General features: G+C 42.2%; 2 protein-coding genes across 2 annotated transcripts; one reads left to right on the top strand and one right to left on the bottom strand.

The window, feature by feature from the left end:
- Positions 1-5491: 5491 nt before the first annotated feature.
- Positions 5492-13178, bottom strand: LOC115174080 (serine/arginine-rich splicing factor 10). Its single transcript, XM_029732740.1, has 6 exons — positions 12986-13178; positions 8720-8824; positions 7671-7774; positions 7273-7450; positions 7079-7135; positions 5492-6797 (listed from the first exon to the last, which is right to left on the bottom strand). The coding sequence occupies exons 1-6, from the start codon at positions 13048-13050 to the stop codon at positions 6491-6493; spliced, it is 816 nt and encodes a 271-aa protein (XP_029588600.1). The 5' UTR covers positions 13051-13178; the 3' UTR covers positions 5492-6490.
- A 3924-nt stretch (positions 13179-17102) lies between these two features.
- Positions 17103-18446, top strand: LOC115174077 (intercellular adhesion molecule 5-like). The gene has a single exon (XM_029732738.1). The coding sequence runs from the start codon at positions 17200-17202 to the stop codon at positions 18343-18345; it is 1146 nt and encodes a 381-aa protein (XP_029588598.1). The 5' UTR covers positions 17103-17199; the 3' UTR covers positions 18346-18446.
- The last annotated feature ends 2942 nt before the right edge of the window (positions 18447-21388 follow it).

Below are 21388 nucleotides of genomic sequence, written 5' to 3'. Positions count from 1 at the left end.
CAGATTTCAAAATAACGGAGAAAGCACATTGTTCAATATTCTGAGTACATAGCTCAACCATCAATGCAAGCTATACAGCTACCTGCCAAGTTCTGGCATCAACAAAACTCTGAATTAGTGTTATAAATCATTCCTTACCTTTGCTGATCTTCGGTGGAATGCACTCCCAGGACTCCTACTTCCACAAGAAATGTTTGTTTTGTTCGAAATACTCCATATTTATGTCCAAATACCTCCGTTTTGTTCGTGCGTTCAGATCACTATCCAAAGGCATAATGCGCGAGCGTAAATCGAGACACAAAAAGTCAAAATGTTCCATTACCGTTCGTAGAAACATGTCAAACGTTGTTTACAGTCAATCTTTAGGGTATTTTTAACGTAAAAATGCGATAATATTCCAACCGGACAATAGCGTATTCATTCCAGAAGGAAAAGAAAGAACGGCGTGCTCGCGGGCTCGCGCATAACCAAGCCCTTTGTCCATAGGCAGTCCACTCATTGACTGAGCTACTATTCTCTGCCCAGTAACAGGAAAAGGATGAAACAACTTTCTAAAGGCTGTTGACAGCCAATGGAAGCCTTAGGAAGTGCAACGTGACCCCACAGACACTGTAGTTTCGATAGGGATTCAAAAGAAGTACTACAATTCTCAGATTTCCCACTTCCTGGTTGGATTTTTCTCAGGTTTTTGCCTGCCATATGAGTTCTGTTATACTCACAGACATCATTCAAACAGTTTTAGAATCTTCAGAGTGTTTTCTATCCAAATCTACTAATAATATGCATATCCTACCTTCTGAGTCTGAGTAGGAGGCAGTTTAATTTGGGCACGTTTTTCATCCGAACGTGAAAATACTGCCCCCTATCCTTAACAGGTTTTAATAACATTTATATGAGCTATGCTAGCATTAGCTAATGTTACCCAAAGATTATGGATACACTGACAAGATACATGTCTCTCCGCCCTAACAATGGGAGTCGTTGTCCACAAAGCAGTCTAGTAATATCCATGTCAATCTCTCATGGCTCAGTGGAGGAGAGATTGACTTAATCACTACTTGTTTTTGTAAGAAGTGTTGACAACCTGCATGCACCGAAATGTCTGTTTAAACTACTAGCACACAGCTCAGACACCCATGCATACCCCCACAAGACATACCACCAGAGGTCTCTTCACAGTCCCCAAGGCCAGAACAGATTATGGGAGGCGCACAGTACTACATAGAGCCATGACTACATGGAACTCTATTCCACATCAGGTAACCGATGACAGCAGTCCAATCTTGTGTTTTTAAATAAAAATACACTTTATGGAAGAGCGGGAAACTGTGATGCACACAAACGCTAGTACACGCACTCTACATACACGTACATTGTAATATTGTTGTATGGTGGTATTATAAATGTTGTATTGTAGATATGTAGTGGTATACTAATGTTATATGTGCTGTTTTATATTTTGTTTCATGTGTAATGTGTAAACTGGATTGTTTTATGCCTTAATGTGTTTGGACCCCAGGAAAAGTAGCTGCGGCAGGCAGCAGCTAATGGGGATCCCTATTAAATACAAATACAAAAACTTATCAAATAAGCCCTACATTTTTCGTTGATCAAATTCGACATTCTCATTGACCACCATACAAAAACTCCTTGCTTGGTAGGCGAAACAAGGAAAAAACGCCACCTGCTGGAGAGAGACAGATTTTCCGCTGAGATGGGCCTCTCTTCATCCTCTGCGTTAGTCTGGGTCGTCACTTTTTCCTCACTAGTTACCACAGCCACAAAGTCATAATTCATCGCTAAATCCCGTGTATTTCTAAAATGTATCTTCTTAAAATACACATTTTAACCTTGACCGAAACCTTAAACACACTACTAACCTTATGCCTAACCTAAAATGATGACCAAAAAATGCTCATGAATTTTTACCATAGTCAATTTTGCCTTTATGGCTATAGCAACTAGTGACAAATAACCATCGGTCTGGAAATCATTGGTCTGGGTCGCATAGCTAAAGTCAATAAACTGCACTAACGTTAGTTCATCATGAAATGATTGACTTGCTATTATTAACTTCAGCCTCTCATTGATTCACTTTCCAGGTACAAAGTAGGCTAGTGTTTGCGGAGGTTGACTGATGTTCAACACAGAAAAACACAAACACCATAATAACATCAGTACAGAACAAAGCAATGGCATGTGTCATAACAGAGGGTCACTCTCTACTTGGTTCAGAGCCATAGGCTAGTATCTTTAACATCTCTGAACTGGTTAGTTAGTCAGTGATGCGTTTGTATCCAAGCATGTTTTTATTTACATTTTAAATCTTTTACCAGGTGACAAAGTAAAGTCAGCATGGTAGGAGGACCATGTCAACACGCAGCAGAGCAGGGGCAAGGTACCAGTCCATGACCACCATGGACATGCAGCATCAAGGAACAGTGGAACAGTTACTGAGATTCATCCTGATTCTGCTCGCAAGAACATTACAATCAGTTGATTCACAACTGAGCACATTGGAAGAAAACTGGATAGCTTTGTTGGCAAGATGTCTCAAAGTATATCTCATTTAAATAATCATGTCAATTGTTCGCAAGAAGAAGAAAGAGAGATCTCTCTGTACTATGCAGAAGCCTCAGGTAGAAGACACCAGCAGAGACCAAGAACAATAGTCATTTTCTCCCATATAACCAGAACTGTGATGATGGTGTTGTTGTATCTGACCTAAACACATGGAAACAATCTTCTTATTTCTTAGTAAGTTCAGGTAGTCCCTCTCCGTTTCTGCCCCTTTGCTTCTGTTTGGTTCCTAGTGAATACGACCCAGTCAGATGAAGGTTTTCTCCTCTTTGATTGTCAGGAGTAGGAGCTTGTGGGAAGTTAAACCAATGTTTGTAATTTTCACAGCAACCTGTGAAAATCTGGTTATTTGACATTTTTATTGAAATTCACCATGAGAGATTACAATCAGTTGACTCACAACTTTTTTTTATTTTTTTTATTTCACCTTTATTTAACCAGGTAGGCAAGTTGAGAACAAGTTCTCATTTACAATTGCGACCTGGCCAAGATAAAGCAAAGCAGTTCGACAACATACAAAAACACAGAGTTACACATGGAGTAAAACAACATACAATCAATGATGCAGTAGAAAAAATAAGACTATATACAATGTGAGCAAATGATGTGAGATAATGGAGGTAAAGGCAAAAAAAATGCCATGGTGGCAAAGTAAATAAAGTATGGCAAGAAAAACACTGGAATGGTAGATTTGTAGTTTGAAGAAAGTTAAAAGTTAAAATATAAATAATATGGTGCAAAGGAGCAAAATAAATAAAATAAATAAATACAGTAGGGGAAAAGGTAGTAGTTTGGGCTCAATTAAAGATGGGCTATGTACAGGTGCAGAGATCTGTGAGCTGCTCTGACAGCTGGTGCTTAAAGCTAGTGAGGGAGATAAGTGTTTCCAGTTTTAGAGATTTTTGTAGTTCGTTCCAGTCATTGGCAGCTGAGAACTGGAAGGAGAGACGACCAAAGGAGGAGTTGGCTTTAGGGGTAACAACTGAGCACATTGGAAGAAAACTGGATAGCTTTGTTGGCAAGATGTCTCAAAGTATATCTCATTTGAATAATCTGGTCAATTGCCAATATAACTACATTGATGAATTGTAGAACAAGTGGGTGTGACACATACAGTACAACCTTTCATATATCAATGCTGTATAAACACCACATCATTTGCTTAGAAGTTGATGAAAACTGAGCAAAATTGGACATACTGTAGAACAAAGATTAGGAGTACTGTTATCTGGACCCCCCCCCCCCCCTTCATGGTTATAGTAAAACGTGTGTACAGCACAGCAGGCTCAGTTATACTTGTGTTTTTGGGGAGTCAGGGCAGTAGAAGGAAGCAGCAGTCAGAGCAGTAGAAGGAAGCAGCATCAGAGCAGTAGAAGGAAGCAGCAGGCAGGGCAGCAGAATGAAGCAGCAGAATGAAGCAGCAATCAGAGCAGTAGAATGAAGCAGCAGTCAGAGCAGTAGAAGGAAGCAGCATCAGAGCAGTAGAATGAAGCAGCAGTCAGGGCAGCAGAATGAAGCAGCAGCCAGAGCAGTAGAATGAAGCAGCAGTAAGAGCAGTAGAAGGAAGCAGCAGTCAAAGCAGTAGAATGAAGCGGCAGTCAGAGCAGTAGAAGGAAGCAGCAGTCAGAGCAGTAGAAGGAAGCAGCATCCTTTAAGAAACAGCAGTGTTTATGAAGCAGCAGTTAGAGCAGTAGAATGAAGCAGCATGCAGAGCAGTAGAATGAAGCAGCAGTCAGAGCAGTAGAATGAAGCAGCAGAATGAAGCAGCAGTCAGAGCAGTAGAAAGAAGCAGCATGTCAGAGCAGTAGAAGGAAGCAGCAGCCTTGTTGTATCAAGTCTGCAGTCCCTCTTGGTTGCCCTGCCTCATTGTTACTAACCTGGTCCCGTATCAGTTTGTGCTCTTGCCTACTCCATTGTTTGGCATTAGTTGACAAGGGAGCAGAAACAGACCGACACCCAGGCTATATTGTTACTGCTTGTTGTTCTATGAAGTAATGGAATAATGCACATATCAAGCATCTGATCTCAAAGTTGGAGGAACTATTTTGCTGTAAAGTGGTATTCTACTACTTAGTTTCAACTGTTTTTGTTGCTGTCTGTACCAGAGTGTATTATGTAATATTTTCACCAATTTAATTGTTATTTCTTGAGAACTGTCATCAATTTCTGTGGAAACAATGCATTCTGTGCACCCCCTTCTTGGGCCTTTCATACACAGCAATCGTGATCATGAAAAGTATGAGCAATGATCTGGGAAAACTATGCACAGACAGGATGAAAATATATTTTCTTTTGTATTGGAAAAAAATGCAGGACTAAATGTAAGTCGTATCGAGTATCTTTAAATCCAAAAGCTGAGAATGTTAAAATTAGCGTTATGACTTAACACCCAGAGTTGATATGGTTACCTTACACATTCCATTGCGAAATGTAGTATTTTAGGTACCAAAACTTACAAGTTAAAATTGGAATCAAATGGAACATGTAAGCTATTGAGTGGAATATTTGATTGATATATATTCTTTTGATGTTTTGGTTACTTTGCTGTTGTTCCAACTGTTCAGCTCAGTTTAAAGTTTATGGTTCATACCAAATTCAAATCCTATTCTTTCTCATTTTATCCATTCAACCTATTGATATAGATTTTTGAATTAAGCTTGTGTGACCTTTATCAAGATTAAAATAATTTCCTCACAAATCATGTGTATGGTATTAGAATTCAAGGTATTTTGTGTATAGTGATACTACTGAATGAAATATATTGCTAGGTACAGATATCCTCTGCTTTTAGTTGATGTCTCAGTAAGACTGGTGATTGCACACTGTATTGAATTCTAAAACATCCCCACATGCAAAAACGCAAGCAAACAATGTCTGATAGAATGCCACCCAAACTAGATAGCTACCATTAATTTTTACACATTTATTACTCAAGATACAGTTGCATATACAGTGGAGTATAACTGATATTTAGAAGGAAGGAAGACTACACTTCTTGAGTTGCTGTCGAAGGAAACAGATTATAGAATAGTACAAGCCACCATAGGAACCGTTGAGTATGAAGCACTAACACAGAGAGAAGGATCAAGGTCATGTTTTTATGTCAGAAAACAATACAAAATACAACAGGCTGTGTCAAAACCATAGCGACTAAAGCAAACTTAGAAACCTTCAGTTGACAGGACGACACTACTGAAACGATTTAGAATTCCTGGAAGGCATGGAAATTAGGGCTATCAGAATGTATTAAATCAAAACAGGACTGCAACATGGGCCTGTATCGCTGAACAAATCTTCACACACAAAAAAAAAACAGCACTAGAAAATGAACTGTGGCTAGTGGCTCTTATACAAGCCACGTAACTTACACTACAAATCATCCCAACTGTGTGGAACGGTGTCCAATGTACCCGACTAGATAGTCAAGGTAATAATTTTAGTGACAAGGGCCAGGATTCAATCTGATCAGCCCTTTTCGGCTATGCAACTTTTTAAAAAAAGCAATGTTTCCTCGTTTGCCGAGACTGCATTCATAGTAAACGCTGCATATGTTGACTCAAATCGGAAATTACCTTTAAAATGTAATGTGTTATTACACAAATCTACCACTGATGGGATGCAATCCTGGCCTTGATCTTGGCTTGTACAGTACTTATAGCCCTGGGTCTTATGAAAGACAACCCTTTTACATAAGATATGACTAGAAACAGAGGGTGTAAACGGCAGGACATTTCTGGGATTGATGGATTTAAAAACAGAAGGATACCATGTTTGTCTTTCCTCAAAGAAAAAAACGGGGGAAAAAACTAAGGAATATCATTTTAGCAAACAAACCAACCAACAACTGTTCCATGAACATTCAATTATCCAGCAAGACACAACTACTGTCAAAAAGATCCAACAAACATGTTTAGTGTCCCCCTGACTTGCGTCCAGTCCAGGACCTGGAGCGAGAGCGGGACCGTGAGAGGGAACGGGAACGTGAGCGGGACAGGGAACGCATACGGGACGATGCCTCGTCCCGAGGTTCATAGCCACCGGGGGCTTGGTGGAAGTCGCCATCTTGTGGGCTCAGGGATTTGGAGTGGGAACGAGACTTTCCTCTGGACTCCCTCTGGGCCCTGGGCCTGGATCTGGAGTGAGAAGGGGAGCGGGACTGGCTGTGGGGGGAGTGCCCAGGAGGGGGACGTCTGTGGTCACGTGGGGGTGGTCTGTGCCTGCGTAAAGAACAAACCATTGGATTATTAGAATCCCGCTTCCACTGATGAAGACAGCAAAAGTGACAGAAGATCACAGCCAACTAATAATTGATAAATAAATTGAAAGTGCCCAGAACATGGCTTTGTGTACCTCCCAAATGGGTCCATATTCCCTATATAGTGCACTACTTTTGACTAAAACCCCAATAGGTCCTGGTCAAAAGTAATGTACTACATAGGGAATAGAGGTGCCATTTGGGATGCAATCATTGTCAGTGGTTGAGCTGTGAAGGACCCACCTGTCGTTTTCCGGGCTCCTGCTTCTTCCTCTACCACCGTACATCCTTCCACGGGAGCTGGGTAACAAAACTATATTGTCAAGCAGAATGTACTCAGCAGAACTGACATTTTGTATTAGCTTCGCAGCTTGAACCCCCCCCCCCATGGAGTTATTTGAAGCATGCTAGTTGGAAAACACTAGAAAGGGCCTTACTCTCGGGGGCTCTCAGAGCGTCTGGGCCGGCGCTCGTAGGATGGGCTGCGTGACCTGCGTCTTTGGTAGCTGCGGCTGCGAGAGCGCCTACGACGGCTGTCCCGATCATAATCCCGATCATCATGCCGCGAAGAGCTGCGCGAAGATCCCCCCTCTTTCCCTTGCATCTGATTGGGTGCTGTGACGTCAAAATAAAAAGGGTGCTTGGGTAAAGAGAAAAACCCAAGTAGCAGACGTACCGTACCTAGTGCTTTAGCTCTACTATAAAGTACTACAGTTGCACCACGTCAGGTAGAAAATACATGTATTTGAACTTACAGCTGAAAGTAACATCAGTAAATTGCTCGATATGGTACATAGTTACTTCAGCAAACAATAAATTGGGGTAACTGTCTTACTCTTTCGATCTCCCTGCGCGAACTGGATTTCAATCTGTCGGCCACACACCCACTTCCTGTCCAGGTTGTGAAGAGCATCTTCTGCGTCGCGCACATCTTCAAACTTGCTGAGCTGTTAAGGTTCTTACCTTGTGGTCTTATGTGGTTAAATTCTTTTCAGCACAACTGTTGTAATACAATGCATCTTCTGCCACTTAATCAAAAGGGAAGCCATATTGGCTGACAGTATAAAACTAAACGTAGATTCTGGAACACAATATTGTTAAGTGCATGTTGGGTTCTTCTGAAGATTAAAGATGAGGCAAACATGTTTCAATAATGTGTCGCTAATTTTATGGCTTTTACCAAGTAACCAATACTGCTTCAGTTTCAAATGATATTGTCGAAGGCAAAATATATTGATAAGAGTACAATTATAATTTCTTAGTTCAATTAAGAATCAAATTTAGCATATTGGCTATGTATTGATTGCTTTTCCTGTAATATTTGTCGATTCATTTTTTTTTTTTTGGAGGATACAAAATAATTCAGGTTTGTTACCTTAAACACGATCGACTTTGACTTACATCTTGATCTTTAAGCTCTTTAACCGCCTCCCAGAAGAACTTGGTTTCCTGCTCGTCTTTGCCCTTTAACCTCTTCCCTTTGCCTCTTTCTTTTGATGACATATCCAAGCCTTGACTCCGTCCCCTTTTTCCTTTGTCTCTTCAAGCTTTAAATTCTCTTTCTTTTTCAACCTTTCTCCCTCTCTCTGTTTCTTGCATCCTGGCGGTCTTTTGCTGCTTGTCTTTAGATCTACTCTACACCGGACTTTCCACAACAACTGGATACCTTTACATTTTCTGGGGCAACAGAGAAATGTAAGTTAGATATTAAAAAGTTCTTCAGCGTGTACATACAGAAACAGTCACAGCAAATCAATTATACAACCAAAACTCAATGCTTGAAGACACTGTCTGAGAAAGCATGTTAAGTTTACACCACATTCAAAATTAAAACAAAAGAGAAACACAGATTTCATAACTCTCACTGTAGAAGGGAAAGGATATTGAATATATGCAAATCCTCTCGGTCGGCGTGAATAGAAGTCAAGTGGAATGTAGACATCTACTACAGGCCCATAGCGACCAAACTCACGCCGCAAATCCTCAGGCCTGAATACCGTAAATAGATAGAAATTTCACTTCAATGACCTGGAGGAAAAGTCTTAAGTTCCATAATAAAGTGGCACCACCATGGGAGCCACGGACAGACCGCTGAGACCGGTGGCTTCTGTTGGGCAATATGAAGATACCACTTCTTTGCATTAAAAACACAATTGAAACTTTTTTGAAGTTCATGCACACTCTGAAATGTATCTTAGTTCCAAGAATGGTTCAAATCCCCTGTGTTAGTAGCTCAAAGGCCGGCAGATCGCGATATTTAGTCGTTTCAGCTTACCGGCCAATGGGAATATTATGCAGCCAGCTATACACTCGTATCCCCCGTGAATTTTAGGATAAAATAATGAATTTGGCCTTTACTACTATTGCACATACATACGCATTGAATAACGCATTGAATAACACATTCATAAATGGCAACAAAAAATGTCTTTGCTATATCTAGGAGATAAGAGAGCTCAGGATTTATTTATTTTTTAATTAACATACATAGTACCAGTCAATAGTTTGGACACACCTACTCATTCCAGGGTTTTTATTTATTTTTACTATTTCCTACATTGTAGAATAATAGTGAAGACATCAAAATTATGAAAATACACATATGGAATCATGTAGTACCCCCCCCAAAAAAAAGTGTTAAATAAAAATATATTTTATATTCTTCAAAGTAGCCACACTTTGCCTTGATGACAGCTTTGCACTCTTGGCATTCTCTCAACCAGCTTCACCTGGAAAACTTTTCCAACAGTCTTGAAGGAGTTCCCGCATATGCTGAGCCCTTGTAGGCCGATTTTCCTTCACTCTGCGGTCCAACTCAATTAGGGTGAGGTCGGGCGATTGTGGAGGACAGGTCATCTGACGCAGCACTCCATCACCCTTCTACTTGGTCGAATAGCCTATACACAGCCTGGAGGTGTGTTGGATCATTGTCCAGTTGAAAAACAAATGATAGTCCCACTAAGCGCAAACCAGATGGGATATCACTGCAGAATGCTGTGGTAGCCATACTGGTTAAGTGTGTCTTGAATTCTAAATAAATCACAGACAGTGTCACCAGCAAAGCACTCCCACACCATCACACCTCCTCCTCCATGCTTTACGGTGGGAACCACACATGCGGAGATCATCTGTTCACCTACTCTGTGTCTCACAAAGACACAGCAGTTGGAACCAAAAATCTCACATTTGGACTCAGACCAAAGGACAGATTTCCACCAGTCTAATGTCTATTGCTTGTGTTTCTTGGCCCAAGAAAGTCTCTTCTTATTGGTGTCCTTTAGTAGTGGTTTCTTTGCAGCAATTCAACCATGAAGGCCTGAATCATGCAGTCTCCTCCGAACAGTTGCTGTTGAGATGTGCCTGTTAGTTTAACTCTGTGAAGCATTTATTTGGGCTGAAATTTCTGAGGCTGGTAACGCCAATGAACTTATTTCCTGCAGCAGAGGTAACTCTGGGTCCTCCTTTCCTGTGCCGGTCCTCATGAGAGCCAGTTTCATCATAGCGCTTGATGGTTTTTGTGACGGCACTTGAAGAAACTTTCAAAGTTCTTGACATTTTCCGGACTGACTGACCTTTATGTCTTAAGAAATGATGGATTGTCTTTTTTCTTTGCTTGTTTAAGCTGTTCTTACCATAATATGGACTTGGTCTTTAACCAAATAGGGCTATCTTCTGTATACCACCCCTACCTTGTCACAACACAACTGATTGGCTAAAACGCATTAAGGAAAGACATTCCACAAATTAACTTTTAACAAGGTAGGTTCATTGAAATGCATTCCAGGTAACTACCTCGTGAAGCTGGTTGAGAGAATGCCAAGAGTGTGCAAAGCTATCATCACGGCAAAGGGTGGCTACTTTGAAGAATCTCAAATCTAAAATATATTTTGATTTGTTTAACACTTTTTTGGTTACTACATGATTCTGTGTGTGTATTTTCATGATTTTGATGTCTTCACTATTATTCTACAAATGTAGAAAATACTGAAAATAAAAACCCTGGAATGATTAGGTGTGTCCAAGCTTTTGACTGGTACTGTTTGTATGTATATGTATTCCCCTTCCCATGTTTAACCCTTTTTGGGTAGGTACAAAACTACATCCATACTTGCATGTATTTTTTTTTTTTTTAAACCAGTACTGGTTACCTTCAGACGAGTCCCGTGACACTTGTGGGGGTCGTAGAGCAAAACGGAGACGTGTTTGTGAGAATCTCCCTTTTCCACAGTGGAGTCACATTTAGTAGCCCAAACGCTACCAACAGAAGTTGACAAACAGACTTCAGACCTGTGACAATTGTGGGGGCCGCAGAGCCAAACCGTTCAGACGTCTTCGTGAGAAGACCGATTTTCGGGATGTCTCACGGTCTGACAAACGTCACTGTAGCTCGGCTGTCTACCACCGCAGATGCGGAAGGCCGCCTATTGATATGCAGCTCGTGCAACAACAACAAAAACATCTAACTTAAACTGACGGATATCGATGGATTTCTTTTTATTATGTTACTTGACGCACCAGTGCGGCAATAGACTTGCAGCAGTCTCTCCCCCACCGTTCTGATAGTTTCAATGACATGTATTGGATTTGTTAGCATGAACTCATTTACAGAACAATATTCAGTTTTAATATGATGAAACATTTATGAAGTGAAATTATCAAGTTTAAATGAGATTTAGAGTAGAACACATAGATTTTTACCCCACATTAATTCATGTGTAATGACTGTTTTGTTTACAGGTTTATTAAGTGATATGTTCATAAACTTGTGCAATCTGAAAAGTGTAATTAATAGTAAATGAATATACCCTTTTTTATGGATCTGAATGCTGCCACTAATAACCCCATTTCTCTCTCACTATGCCTGAGGAAACCCTGGCCTGATGATTCCTGGCTCTGCATGTCACCAATACACCTGGTTGATCTGCCTATCCCATGCTGCAGGCTAGCTGGCTTGCCCTGGACTGATCTCTGACTACCATGCCTCTTACCACCACATCCCTTGACTGCCTAAAACATTAAAGACCACCTGTCCTTACAGTCTTGAAGTGTTCGCACCCTGTATTCATTATAGGTTTTGGGCTGGATATCTGTAAAACACTGACAATTCCTGGTGTAAAAAGGGCTCTACAAAATAAATGTGCCGCCTTCCATTTCCTGATACATAAATCTGATAAGATTGACATACCATATTTGTTAAATCAAATAAATATTTTGAATATGTAAACAGACAATAAACTGGATTGTGCATTATTTGAGGAGACAGTATAATGGTCTTGGTGAGGAAATGGTGATAGTGTGATGATGATGACTGGGTGATATGGTACATGATATTATATTAAAGGATTTCTGGAAACACAATTTATTTTGAAACTATCATACCAGTTGTGGGAAAACAGACTGCTGCAACATGATTGGTAGAACGGGATACGCAACATCCGGGACTAGCATCAGCATGGTAGTGGGAAATGGCGTTTCATTAAAGTATGCATATTTTCAGCCCTGTCGCTATTAAATCGATTATCGACGACTTTTCTGCCTGAATTGAGAATGTTTAAAGTACAAACCGGTCCACGGGGGATATGAGTGTATAGTTAGTTGGCTGCATAACGTTGCATTCCCCTTTGGACGTTAAGATTAAACCTCAGTATCGCCATCTGTCTGCCTGCCTTTGGCCTACTGTGTTACTATGTGTAGGCCTGTGTATGTAGTGTTGTTTTTGCAAATAAAATACCTGGCTGTTACCTAGATAGGGGGAACATGTCATTCTAACAGTCATATGTTTAAGCCATTTATATTAGAATTCCATAAAGCAAAAGCGGAGTTTTTTTCCCCACCGAAGTGTGGACCGGAAGCTACAGCAAGCTAACGACATTAGCTCATTAGGCAGGGCAACTAACTAATTCGAAGTATTGCCAGATTGATATAGTTACAAACGTATGTTTCAATCTGATCTAATGATATTAGCTTTCTTTTGATTTTTATGGACTAAGATTTGAGTCTAGCCACCTCGGGTCTAAGCTACCCCGGTAAGGTCAAGTCAGGCCGAAGCGCGTGGCTAGCCGATTAGCATTGGGCTAATGTTAGCTAGCTCGGGGCGTCAAATTCTTTAGTTGACTCGACTAGGGGGATATGTTCAAAATGTGTACTCACCTGGATTCATCGGAAATGTTCCTAATGAAAAGCGATGTATTTGGAGGTCTCAAATATCTGGCCATGCTCAAAATATTCAACAAGAACGCAGCTTTACAGCAAATATTTCAGCTATGTTTTGGCTTTACGCGCAGCCAGAGATTGTGGCGCAGCTACGTGGAAGAAGGAATGCGCAGGCGCGTCCTCTACTTCGCAGAAGTGAAAGCGCAAACAAAATCTGCTGTTTTTATTTAAAATTGTGTATAACCATAGAGTCAGATGAGCCCTGCATGAACACATAAATAAACAATTTAGGTGGCGTTATCACAGCATGCTGAGGAAGCAGCAATATCCCTACTGTAGGTGCTGAGTAGGTGGTTTTGTTAGAGTAACATAAAATAATCTCGGTCGGTTTTGTTGCCAGTCCCAACTAGGTAGGCTACCTGTAAACTGCCAGTAATTATGACAATCTTTGAGGTAAAATAATAATACAATTCTCGAATTTTGTATCATTACTGCCTGCATTTTGAGGCGTTGAGCCAGTAACCGAAAGGTTGCTGGATCAAATCCCAGAGCTGAGAAGATAAAAACGTTTGTTGTTCAGCCCCTGAACAAAACACTGTTCCCCTGTAGGTCGTCATTGTAAATATAAATGTATTCCTAACCGACTTGCCTAGTTAAATAAAAAACTCCATGCTTGCAAATTTTTTTGGATTGTGTTGGCCTGGGCACTCTGGAGCAAGTTTCATCAAGGATCTCTCTGTACTTTCCTCCGTCCATCTTTCCCTCAATCCTGACTAGTCTCCCAGTCCCTGCCGCTGAAAAACATCCCCACAGCATGATGCTGCCACCACCATGCTTCACCGTAGGGATGGTGCCTGGTTTCCTCCAGACGTGATGCTTGGCATTCAGGCCAAAGAGTTCAAGCTTGGTTTCATCACACCTGAGAATCTTGTTTCCCATGGTCAGAGTCCTTTAGGTGACTTTTGGTAAACTCCAAGCGGCTGTCATGTGCCTTTTACTAAAGAGTGGCTTCCGTCTGGGCACTCTACCATAAAGGCCTGATTGGTAGAGTGCTGCAGAGATGGTTGTCCTTCTGAAAGGTTCTCCCATCTCCATAGAGGAACTCTGGAGCTCTGTCAGAGTGACCATCAGGTTCATGGTCACCACCCTGACCAAGGCCCTCATCCCCCAATTGCTCAGTTTGGCTGGGTGGCCAGCTCTAGGAAGAGTGTTGATAGTTCCAAACTCCTTCCATTTAAAAATGATGGAGGCCATTGTATTCTTGGGAACCTTCAATACTGCAGAAATGTTTTGTTACCCTTCCCCAGATCTGTGCCTCGACTCAACCCTGTCTCGGAGATCTACAGAAAATTGATTGATATTTGCTCTGACATGCACTGTCAACTGTGGGACCTTACATAGACAGGTGTGTGCCTTTCCAAATCATGTCCAATCAATTGAATTTACCACAAGTGGACTCCAACCAAGTTGTAGAAACATCTCAAGGATGATAAATGGAAATTGCAAGTGTCATGCTCTACCAACTGAGCCACGAGTGGAAAGCACAGAGAAATTAAGAAAATAGCACACATAAAATAATATATTTTCCTTCACTCTTTCTGCAGTATGTATTCTTTAACGAGGCAAGTCAGTTAAGAACCAATTCTAATTTACAATGACAACCAAAGCCTAAGCCGGACAACACTGGGCCAATTGTGTTCCGCCCTATGAGACTCTCAATCACAGACAGTTGTGTTACAGCCTGGAATCAAACCAGAGTCTGTAGTGACACCTATAGTACTGAGATGCAGTGCCTTAGACCACTGCGCCACTCGGGAGCCCAAATATGGCTGTAGACATTGATGATATCAGAGAACCCTGTGTCAAGTCAACAGTGTTGCTCCTGAGCCTGTAAAATAAAAGTATAATCCCATCTTTAACTGCAAGAATCAGACAATGATTTCCATTCTACAGTACATGAAGTTGGTTTTCAGGTTAGGCCCAGCTTAGTGGCTGTTGGATGTTAGATTAGATTAAAATGTATATTGCTGGAGAATAGTCATAGGGGAGAGGGAACTGTGTGATTACAATTGTTTCTACCAACGTCCTACACTCAGGGATTGAACCTCAATCTCTGGTGTGGAGCAGTATATGTGCATTGAGCCGTTAGCATTACCGCTAGGCGTTAATGCTAGGCATTAGCGCTAGGCTCTGCACAGGTACTACAGTCTTATAGGTTAACTTCATTCCATGCAACTACTTTCAGATCTTGGCACACTAGATTCATATTACAAAACTGATTTTAGTAGCAAGTTAAAGTAGCAACTGAAGAAGATGCTGACATCAAAATGTGTACACTTCCTGCTATGGAAAATATGTTCACACTTCTAAGGACGCCTGATCACGCAGTGCTTTGGTCCTCTGTGTGAGAACCAAGAAGCCTAGGGAAATGTATAGAATGTAAAGAAGTAAAAAAAAAAAAATAAGGAAAAATGTGCACGAGCACACGCACACACACGAAAAGACAAGTGAGATGACTCGATCTTTATCAAAGTTGTGAGAACAACACATGTTGTGAAATTACTCAACAGGAACTAACAACAGCAGCATTGTGTTAGACGTTATAGATTAGGTCTTCAGCTCTGTTAGGGTCACTCTCTGGCAAAGGAGCAGTTGAATATAGCTTTTTGAATAAAAATAGTTATAGCTTCACTAATGTTTGTATAGGACCTGAACATATTCACCTCAACCCCCTAGAAAGAATAATCACTGAATAATCAACGTGATTCCATAGTCAACAGACTGTAAACTAGGCCTTCAAGTTGGTCATATTTAGTCATTTCCTCCATGTAGTCATCATATAGTACTTTATACTTTTATGAGTTTACTTATACTCTATAAGTCCTTGGGTATGTGTATAGGCTACCCATATGCATATCTGTACATATACATGGATGTTAATGTGGGCCTAAATGCATGCAACATAACTCATTGTGGCCTCAATGTCCACCCTGTAAGATCCTTATCTTGATAAACACTTCAAAAGTTGTTCAGATCTGTATCAGGAACTTAGGCTCGTCCTCCTTTAGGTATTAAGACCCATTCTCAACACTTTGTTCGACTGCACTGCCAGTGAGCTTTCTTTCACATTCTAACTGATGCCCATCACATTGGCAAGAGATATGTTTGCAGGACTACTCCTCTTTATATCCAGTCTGTTGGCTGTAGATGCAATGAGTTGTGATGAGAAGAACGTTTGTGCTTTAGTGGGATCGTCAGTGAACATGAGCTGCAGTTTCTCAAATGATGATGACAATTTGTTGTCAGATATTAGACATTTATTCTGGTTTAACAATGACAACAAGAAGAAATGGAAGGACAAGACCATTCCCGAGGACTTGACAGATGACAAAGCCTATTCCGGACGTTTTAAGTGGCTGTTTGATATTTCAGGACGGTTTATAAAGCCCAACGCCTCCTTCTCTATCACGAAAACTCTCCAAGTCAAAGATCTAAGAAAGAGTGACACCGCTGTCTATCGCGTTATGGTGCCGTCAGAGAACTCCGGATGGAAGTTCATCAAAACTGGAATCACTGTTACTGTCACAGCTCTTAAGGTGACAAAGGATACAACCACTGTGAACAAAGGACAGAAGGTAACACTGACCTGTAGCACCACCTGCACTCTGAGTGACAATCTCAAACCCAACTACATCTGGTACAAGAACGGACAACAGCTTACCAACGCAAAGACCCTGGATGTCAACCTGTACCTAGACCCAGTCAGCAGTCAGGATGCAGGCAGTTATATCTGTGCTGTAAAAGACAGTGAGAAGCTCCACTCCCCTGCACTCTGTCTCCTTGGTAACTGTTGGGATGTGACACACCAACACAAGACCATCTGCGCCTTCGCCGGGACGAACATTGAACTCCGTTGCAATTACACATACCCCAGTAATCAAACCATCACAGACAAAATCTGGTCAAAATCTGGTGTCAAATACTTGGACTACAATGACTGCGTAGAGTACCGTGGTAAGAAGGAAAAAGATTGCACCCTGCGAATCACAGACCTGAGAGAGAGTGACTCTGGTTATTACAAATTCACATTAAAAACACAGGGGGTTCCAAAGTAGAGTGATCCATTTGGGGTCAAACTGTCTGTCACAAACTTACAAGTAGAAGTTACTCCTCCTGTTGCAAAGGAGGGAGATCTAGTCATTATCTCCTGCATGACCTCCTGTCCAAACTTCAGTGACTTACTTTTGTACAAGAACAACGCCTCTGCCACTGCCACTGGCAAGTCCAAGACCATGATCCTTGATGCAGTCAGCAGTCAGGATGCAGGCAGCTACTTCTGTGTTGTAAGAGGCTTTGAGGATTTTCCATCCCTTGCTGCTACACTGGTTGTGAGATATGGCCCTAAGAACACTTCAGTGTCCGTTAGCAGTGAAATAGAGGAGGGCAGTCTAGTGACTCTGACCTGCAGCAGTGATGCCATCCCACCAGTGAAGTCTTACACTTGGTACATGAGGAATGGGACTGAAGTGACCGTCTTACAGACAGGAGCAGGAAGAGACAAGTACATCATCCCCAGTGTCAGTCTGGGAGACAAGATCCAGTACTACTGTAGGGCTGAGAACAACATGGGAACTCAGAACTCTACTGCCTTGGACCTCAACACAGGTGTGTTTTTTCCAGGGTCTGTCTTGGCTTCTGTACTGGGGGTGGTTGGGGTTGTCCTGGCTGCTAAAGCTTCAGTCCTCATCTACTGTACACTGAAGAGGAGACGCACAGCAGGAAGTGGTGTCATAGGAGGAAGGGGTGTCAGACCATGCAGTTGTGTCAGAGGAGAAAGTGATGTCCGAGGAGGAAGTGGTGTCAGAGGAGGAAGGGATGTCAGAGTAGAATGTGATGTCAGAGGAGAAAGTGATGTCAGAGGAGAAAGTGGTGTCAGAGGAGGAAGGGATGTCAGAGTAGAAAGTGATGTCGGAAGAGAAAGTGGTGTCAGAGGAGGAAGGGGTGTCAGAGGAGGAACAGGTGTCAGAGGAGGAAGGGATGTCAGAGTAGAAAGTGATGTCAGAGGAGAAAGTGGTGTCAGAGGAGGAAGGGGTGTCAGAGAGGGAAGTGGTGTGAGAGGAGGTTGTGATGTCAGAGCAGCCACACAAACCATCTATTATGCCAATTACGATTCCTCAAACTCAGATGTGAGTGAGACGACCAGCGCCTGTATCTATGAAACCATTGATGATATGCCCCTAGACCCTGATGAGTATAATGACATACAGGATGACGACTACACAGGTCTTCAGAGAGATGCTTGGCTATCCTTGTATGACACCATCCCCGAGAAAGCGTCACCACAGGACCTGGAATGAAGGGTTACCTACAACACCAAACCAAAGCTAGGCCTTACAGCTTTTTTATGCCATTGGCTTTGTTACAGAATCCCCCTGCAGAGGGCATTGTGGGACTCATTTCCAGCCTGCTTGTTGTTGTTTATGTCTGGCTGGCGACAGGTAGTTTAGCTCCCCCTCACATGAGTGATAAGATCACCTACAGCTCGTGGCTTCAGCCAATCAGACTGTCCCCATGCACACCATACTCTGCCCATGCACTGATCATGTGTAAGGGAATTTTTATGTTTGTGCTTTTCTTATAACTAATTTCTGTGTTGTATTCATATGCTGTTCTAATAACCAATTTCTGCATTCATGCAAGTGGCTGACTGTACGAAACCTCACTTATCATTATCTGCAATTTGGCAGTACGCCCAGACGTTGTTTTGAGAAGGAACGAAAGATATCTCAGTTTCAAGGTCTCAGCTTAGAGAGGAGAAGCCTCGTGAGGTGTTGGTCGGTCACATGTTATGAACCAGTATTGGTCTGTCACATGTTATGAACCAGTATTGGTCGGTCACATGAACGTAACAAAACAGTAATGATTAATGAATTATGCCAGATCATGCAAATATAATTTGGCTGTTTATAGCCATACATAAGACAGCTGCTGGCACTGCCCAGAGAGAGCTTCTGATTGACATGTGTACTATGGTGCATTGAGTTGGTTGGAACCTCTCCAGCACGCTGACAATAAACAATGATTCGTTTAAGATTGACTTAGAGTGTTCCTGTGTAAGCATTTCCACGACACATGCATCCTGTGATTGGTCAGATGCTCCTAGCTAGCCCAGCACTGGCCAGTCAGGTCCGTTGCACGCTCTCTGAAGCTTCTAAGTATTAGCAGGGCATGATGCGTGGACACCTGGGATGCGTGATTACAAAGTCAGTTGTCGCTGTTGTTATCATTGCAGTATGAGTAGCAGTATTCTATGTAGTTCTTATTCCTGTTGTTATTATGTTACTACTGATATTGTCTGCTATGGTTAGTCACTGTTTACTACTTCCTGTTTCCTATATATTTAAATTCAGTCCTTGCTCTTGTGTGTTGCTGTGCAATAGCGCCTACTATTTCTATAATATACAGTCCTTGCCATTATTCTTACTGTGTTGTTGCCATGCAAGTCATTCATCTGGTGTTACGATGGAACACATGGTTAATAGGTCATTGTTCTATCACATCTCCCATTCTATCCTACTCTACAAATATCTATTCAGGCCAGTGTATTTATGTCCTGTATAGCATATTCATTATGTCTCTGCTTCTGTCCATTACACAACCATCCCCATGTTCATCTTCCTCAGTGTGTTTAAATAAAGTTCCTGTGTGGTAATTCTTGGGCTTCTTTACTTCACTCTAACATGAGACGGTGTCAGTAGGTCACACAGCAGTAAAATACGTAGAGCCAGGTCACTCTCTTTCAGGCATATTGAATATAATGATGTAATGCTATGTCTGGTTAGATGTGAGGTTCTGTTAGAGCATGGGATTGAGGGTGGTGGGGGGGTTCTGTTAGAGCATGGGATTGAGGGTGGTGGGGGGGGGGTTCTGTTAGAGCATGGGATTGAGGGTGGTGGGGGGGTTCTGTTAGAGCATGGGATTGAGGGTGGTGGGGGGGTTCTGTTAGAGCATGGGATTGAGGGTGGTATTGGGGGGTTCTGTTAGAGCATGGGATTGAGGGTGGTGGGGGGGTTCTGTTAGAGCATGGGATTGAGGGTGGTATTGGGGAGCGTGTGAGGTTCTGTTAGAGCATGGGATTGAGGGTGGTATGGGGGGAGGGTGTGAGGTTCTGTTAGAGCATGGGATTGAGGGTGGTATGGGGGGAGGGTGTGAGGTTCTGTTAGAGCATGGGATTGTGGGTGGTATGGGGAGGGTGTGAGGTTCTGTTAGAGCATGGGATTGTGGGTGGTATGGGGGAGGGTGTGAGGTTCTGTTAGAGCATGGGATTGTGGGTGGTATGGGGGGAGGGTGTGAGGTTCTGTTAGAGCATGGGATTGAAGGTGGTATGGGGGAGGGTGTGAGGTTCTGATAGAGCATGGGATTGAAGGTGGTGGTGGGGGAGGGGGGTAGAGAGTTGGTCGTTTGATTTTTCCCTTTGCCTGTAAATTACTGAAAAGCCAAATAAAAAAAAACTTGATTAAAAAAAGCATGAAATAATGGTGATTCATATTTAATACATCTTCTTTGTGGACCCTATAGTAAAGTAAAAACGCTTCACACTTTAACTAATGAATAACCAATGTGCTGTGACATTCATTCATTCTGCGACAGAGGCTGTAATCACATAGGACAGTTGTGACTTTACAGCTGTTCCTAGAATGCATTGGTCTCTGACAAATTCCAGAACTCAATCAATGTATATAATTTCCGTGTTTGTAGTGTTCCGTAATCTGTCTGCAATCGATGCATTCTAAGTTATCTACATCAATTAGAATCAAAGATGTGACGGTGGTTCTCTTTTATTGATTCGTCCACATTCACAGGCAAGTGGATAGATTCTAGAACTGCCTTCCTGAAGACAGATCTCATTAGGCCTCATGTACAGTGCATTCACACCCTGTAACATGTACGCTGGGAGTCGGGAAGCAAATACAGGGAGTGAATTTAATAATAAATTAAACTAAACAAGAAACACGAGTAGCATACAGACATTAAACACAGAAACAGAATCAATAACGCCTGGGGAAAGGACCAAAAAGGGACTGACAGATATAGGGGAGGTAATCAGGAAGGTGATGGAGTCCAGGTGAGTCTCACGCAGGTGTGCGTAACGATGGTGGCAGGTGTGTGCAATGATGAGTAAACTGGCGACGACGAGCGCCAGAGAGGGGGATTAGACGTGACAGTACCCCCTCCCTGACACGCGGCTCCAGCCGCAGGACCCCAACCAGAGGGATGGTCCCGAGGACCAGGAGTGGGGCAATCACTTCTGCTGAGGCGCGGGAACCTGTAGAGCCGGCTGAGGCGCGGGAACCTGTAGAGCCGGCTGAGGCGCGGGAACCTGTAGAGCCGGCTGAGGAG

Source organism: Salmo trutta, chromosome 34 (genome assembly GCF_901001165.1).
Source record: "Salmo trutta chromosome 34, fSalTru1.1, whole genome shotgun sequence".
Taxonomy (NCBI): Eukaryota; Metazoa; Chordata; class Actinopteri; order Salmoniformes; family Salmonidae; genus Salmo; species Salmo trutta.
Note: the sequence above shows the minus strand (reverse complement) of the source record. Positions and strands in the feature narration are given on the sequence as shown.

Coding starts and splice junctions, on each gene's coding strand:
- LOC115174080 (XM_029732740.1), bottom strand. CDS start 13,050: ATGGCCAGATATTTGAGACCTCCAAATACATCGCTTTTCATTAGGAAC. Junction 7,136..7,272: donor CGCTCTGAGAGCCCCCGAGA/GTAAGGCCCTTT, acceptor TTTGTTACCCAG/CTCCCGTGGAAGGATGTACG. Junction 6,798..7,078: donor AGGAGCCCGGAAAACGACAG/GTGGGTCCTTCA, acceptor TTCTTTACGCAG/GCACAGACCACCCCCACGTG.
- LOC115174077 (XM_029732738.1), top strand. CDS start 17,200: ATGACCTCCTGTCCAAACTTCAGTGACTTACTTTTGTACAAGAACAAC.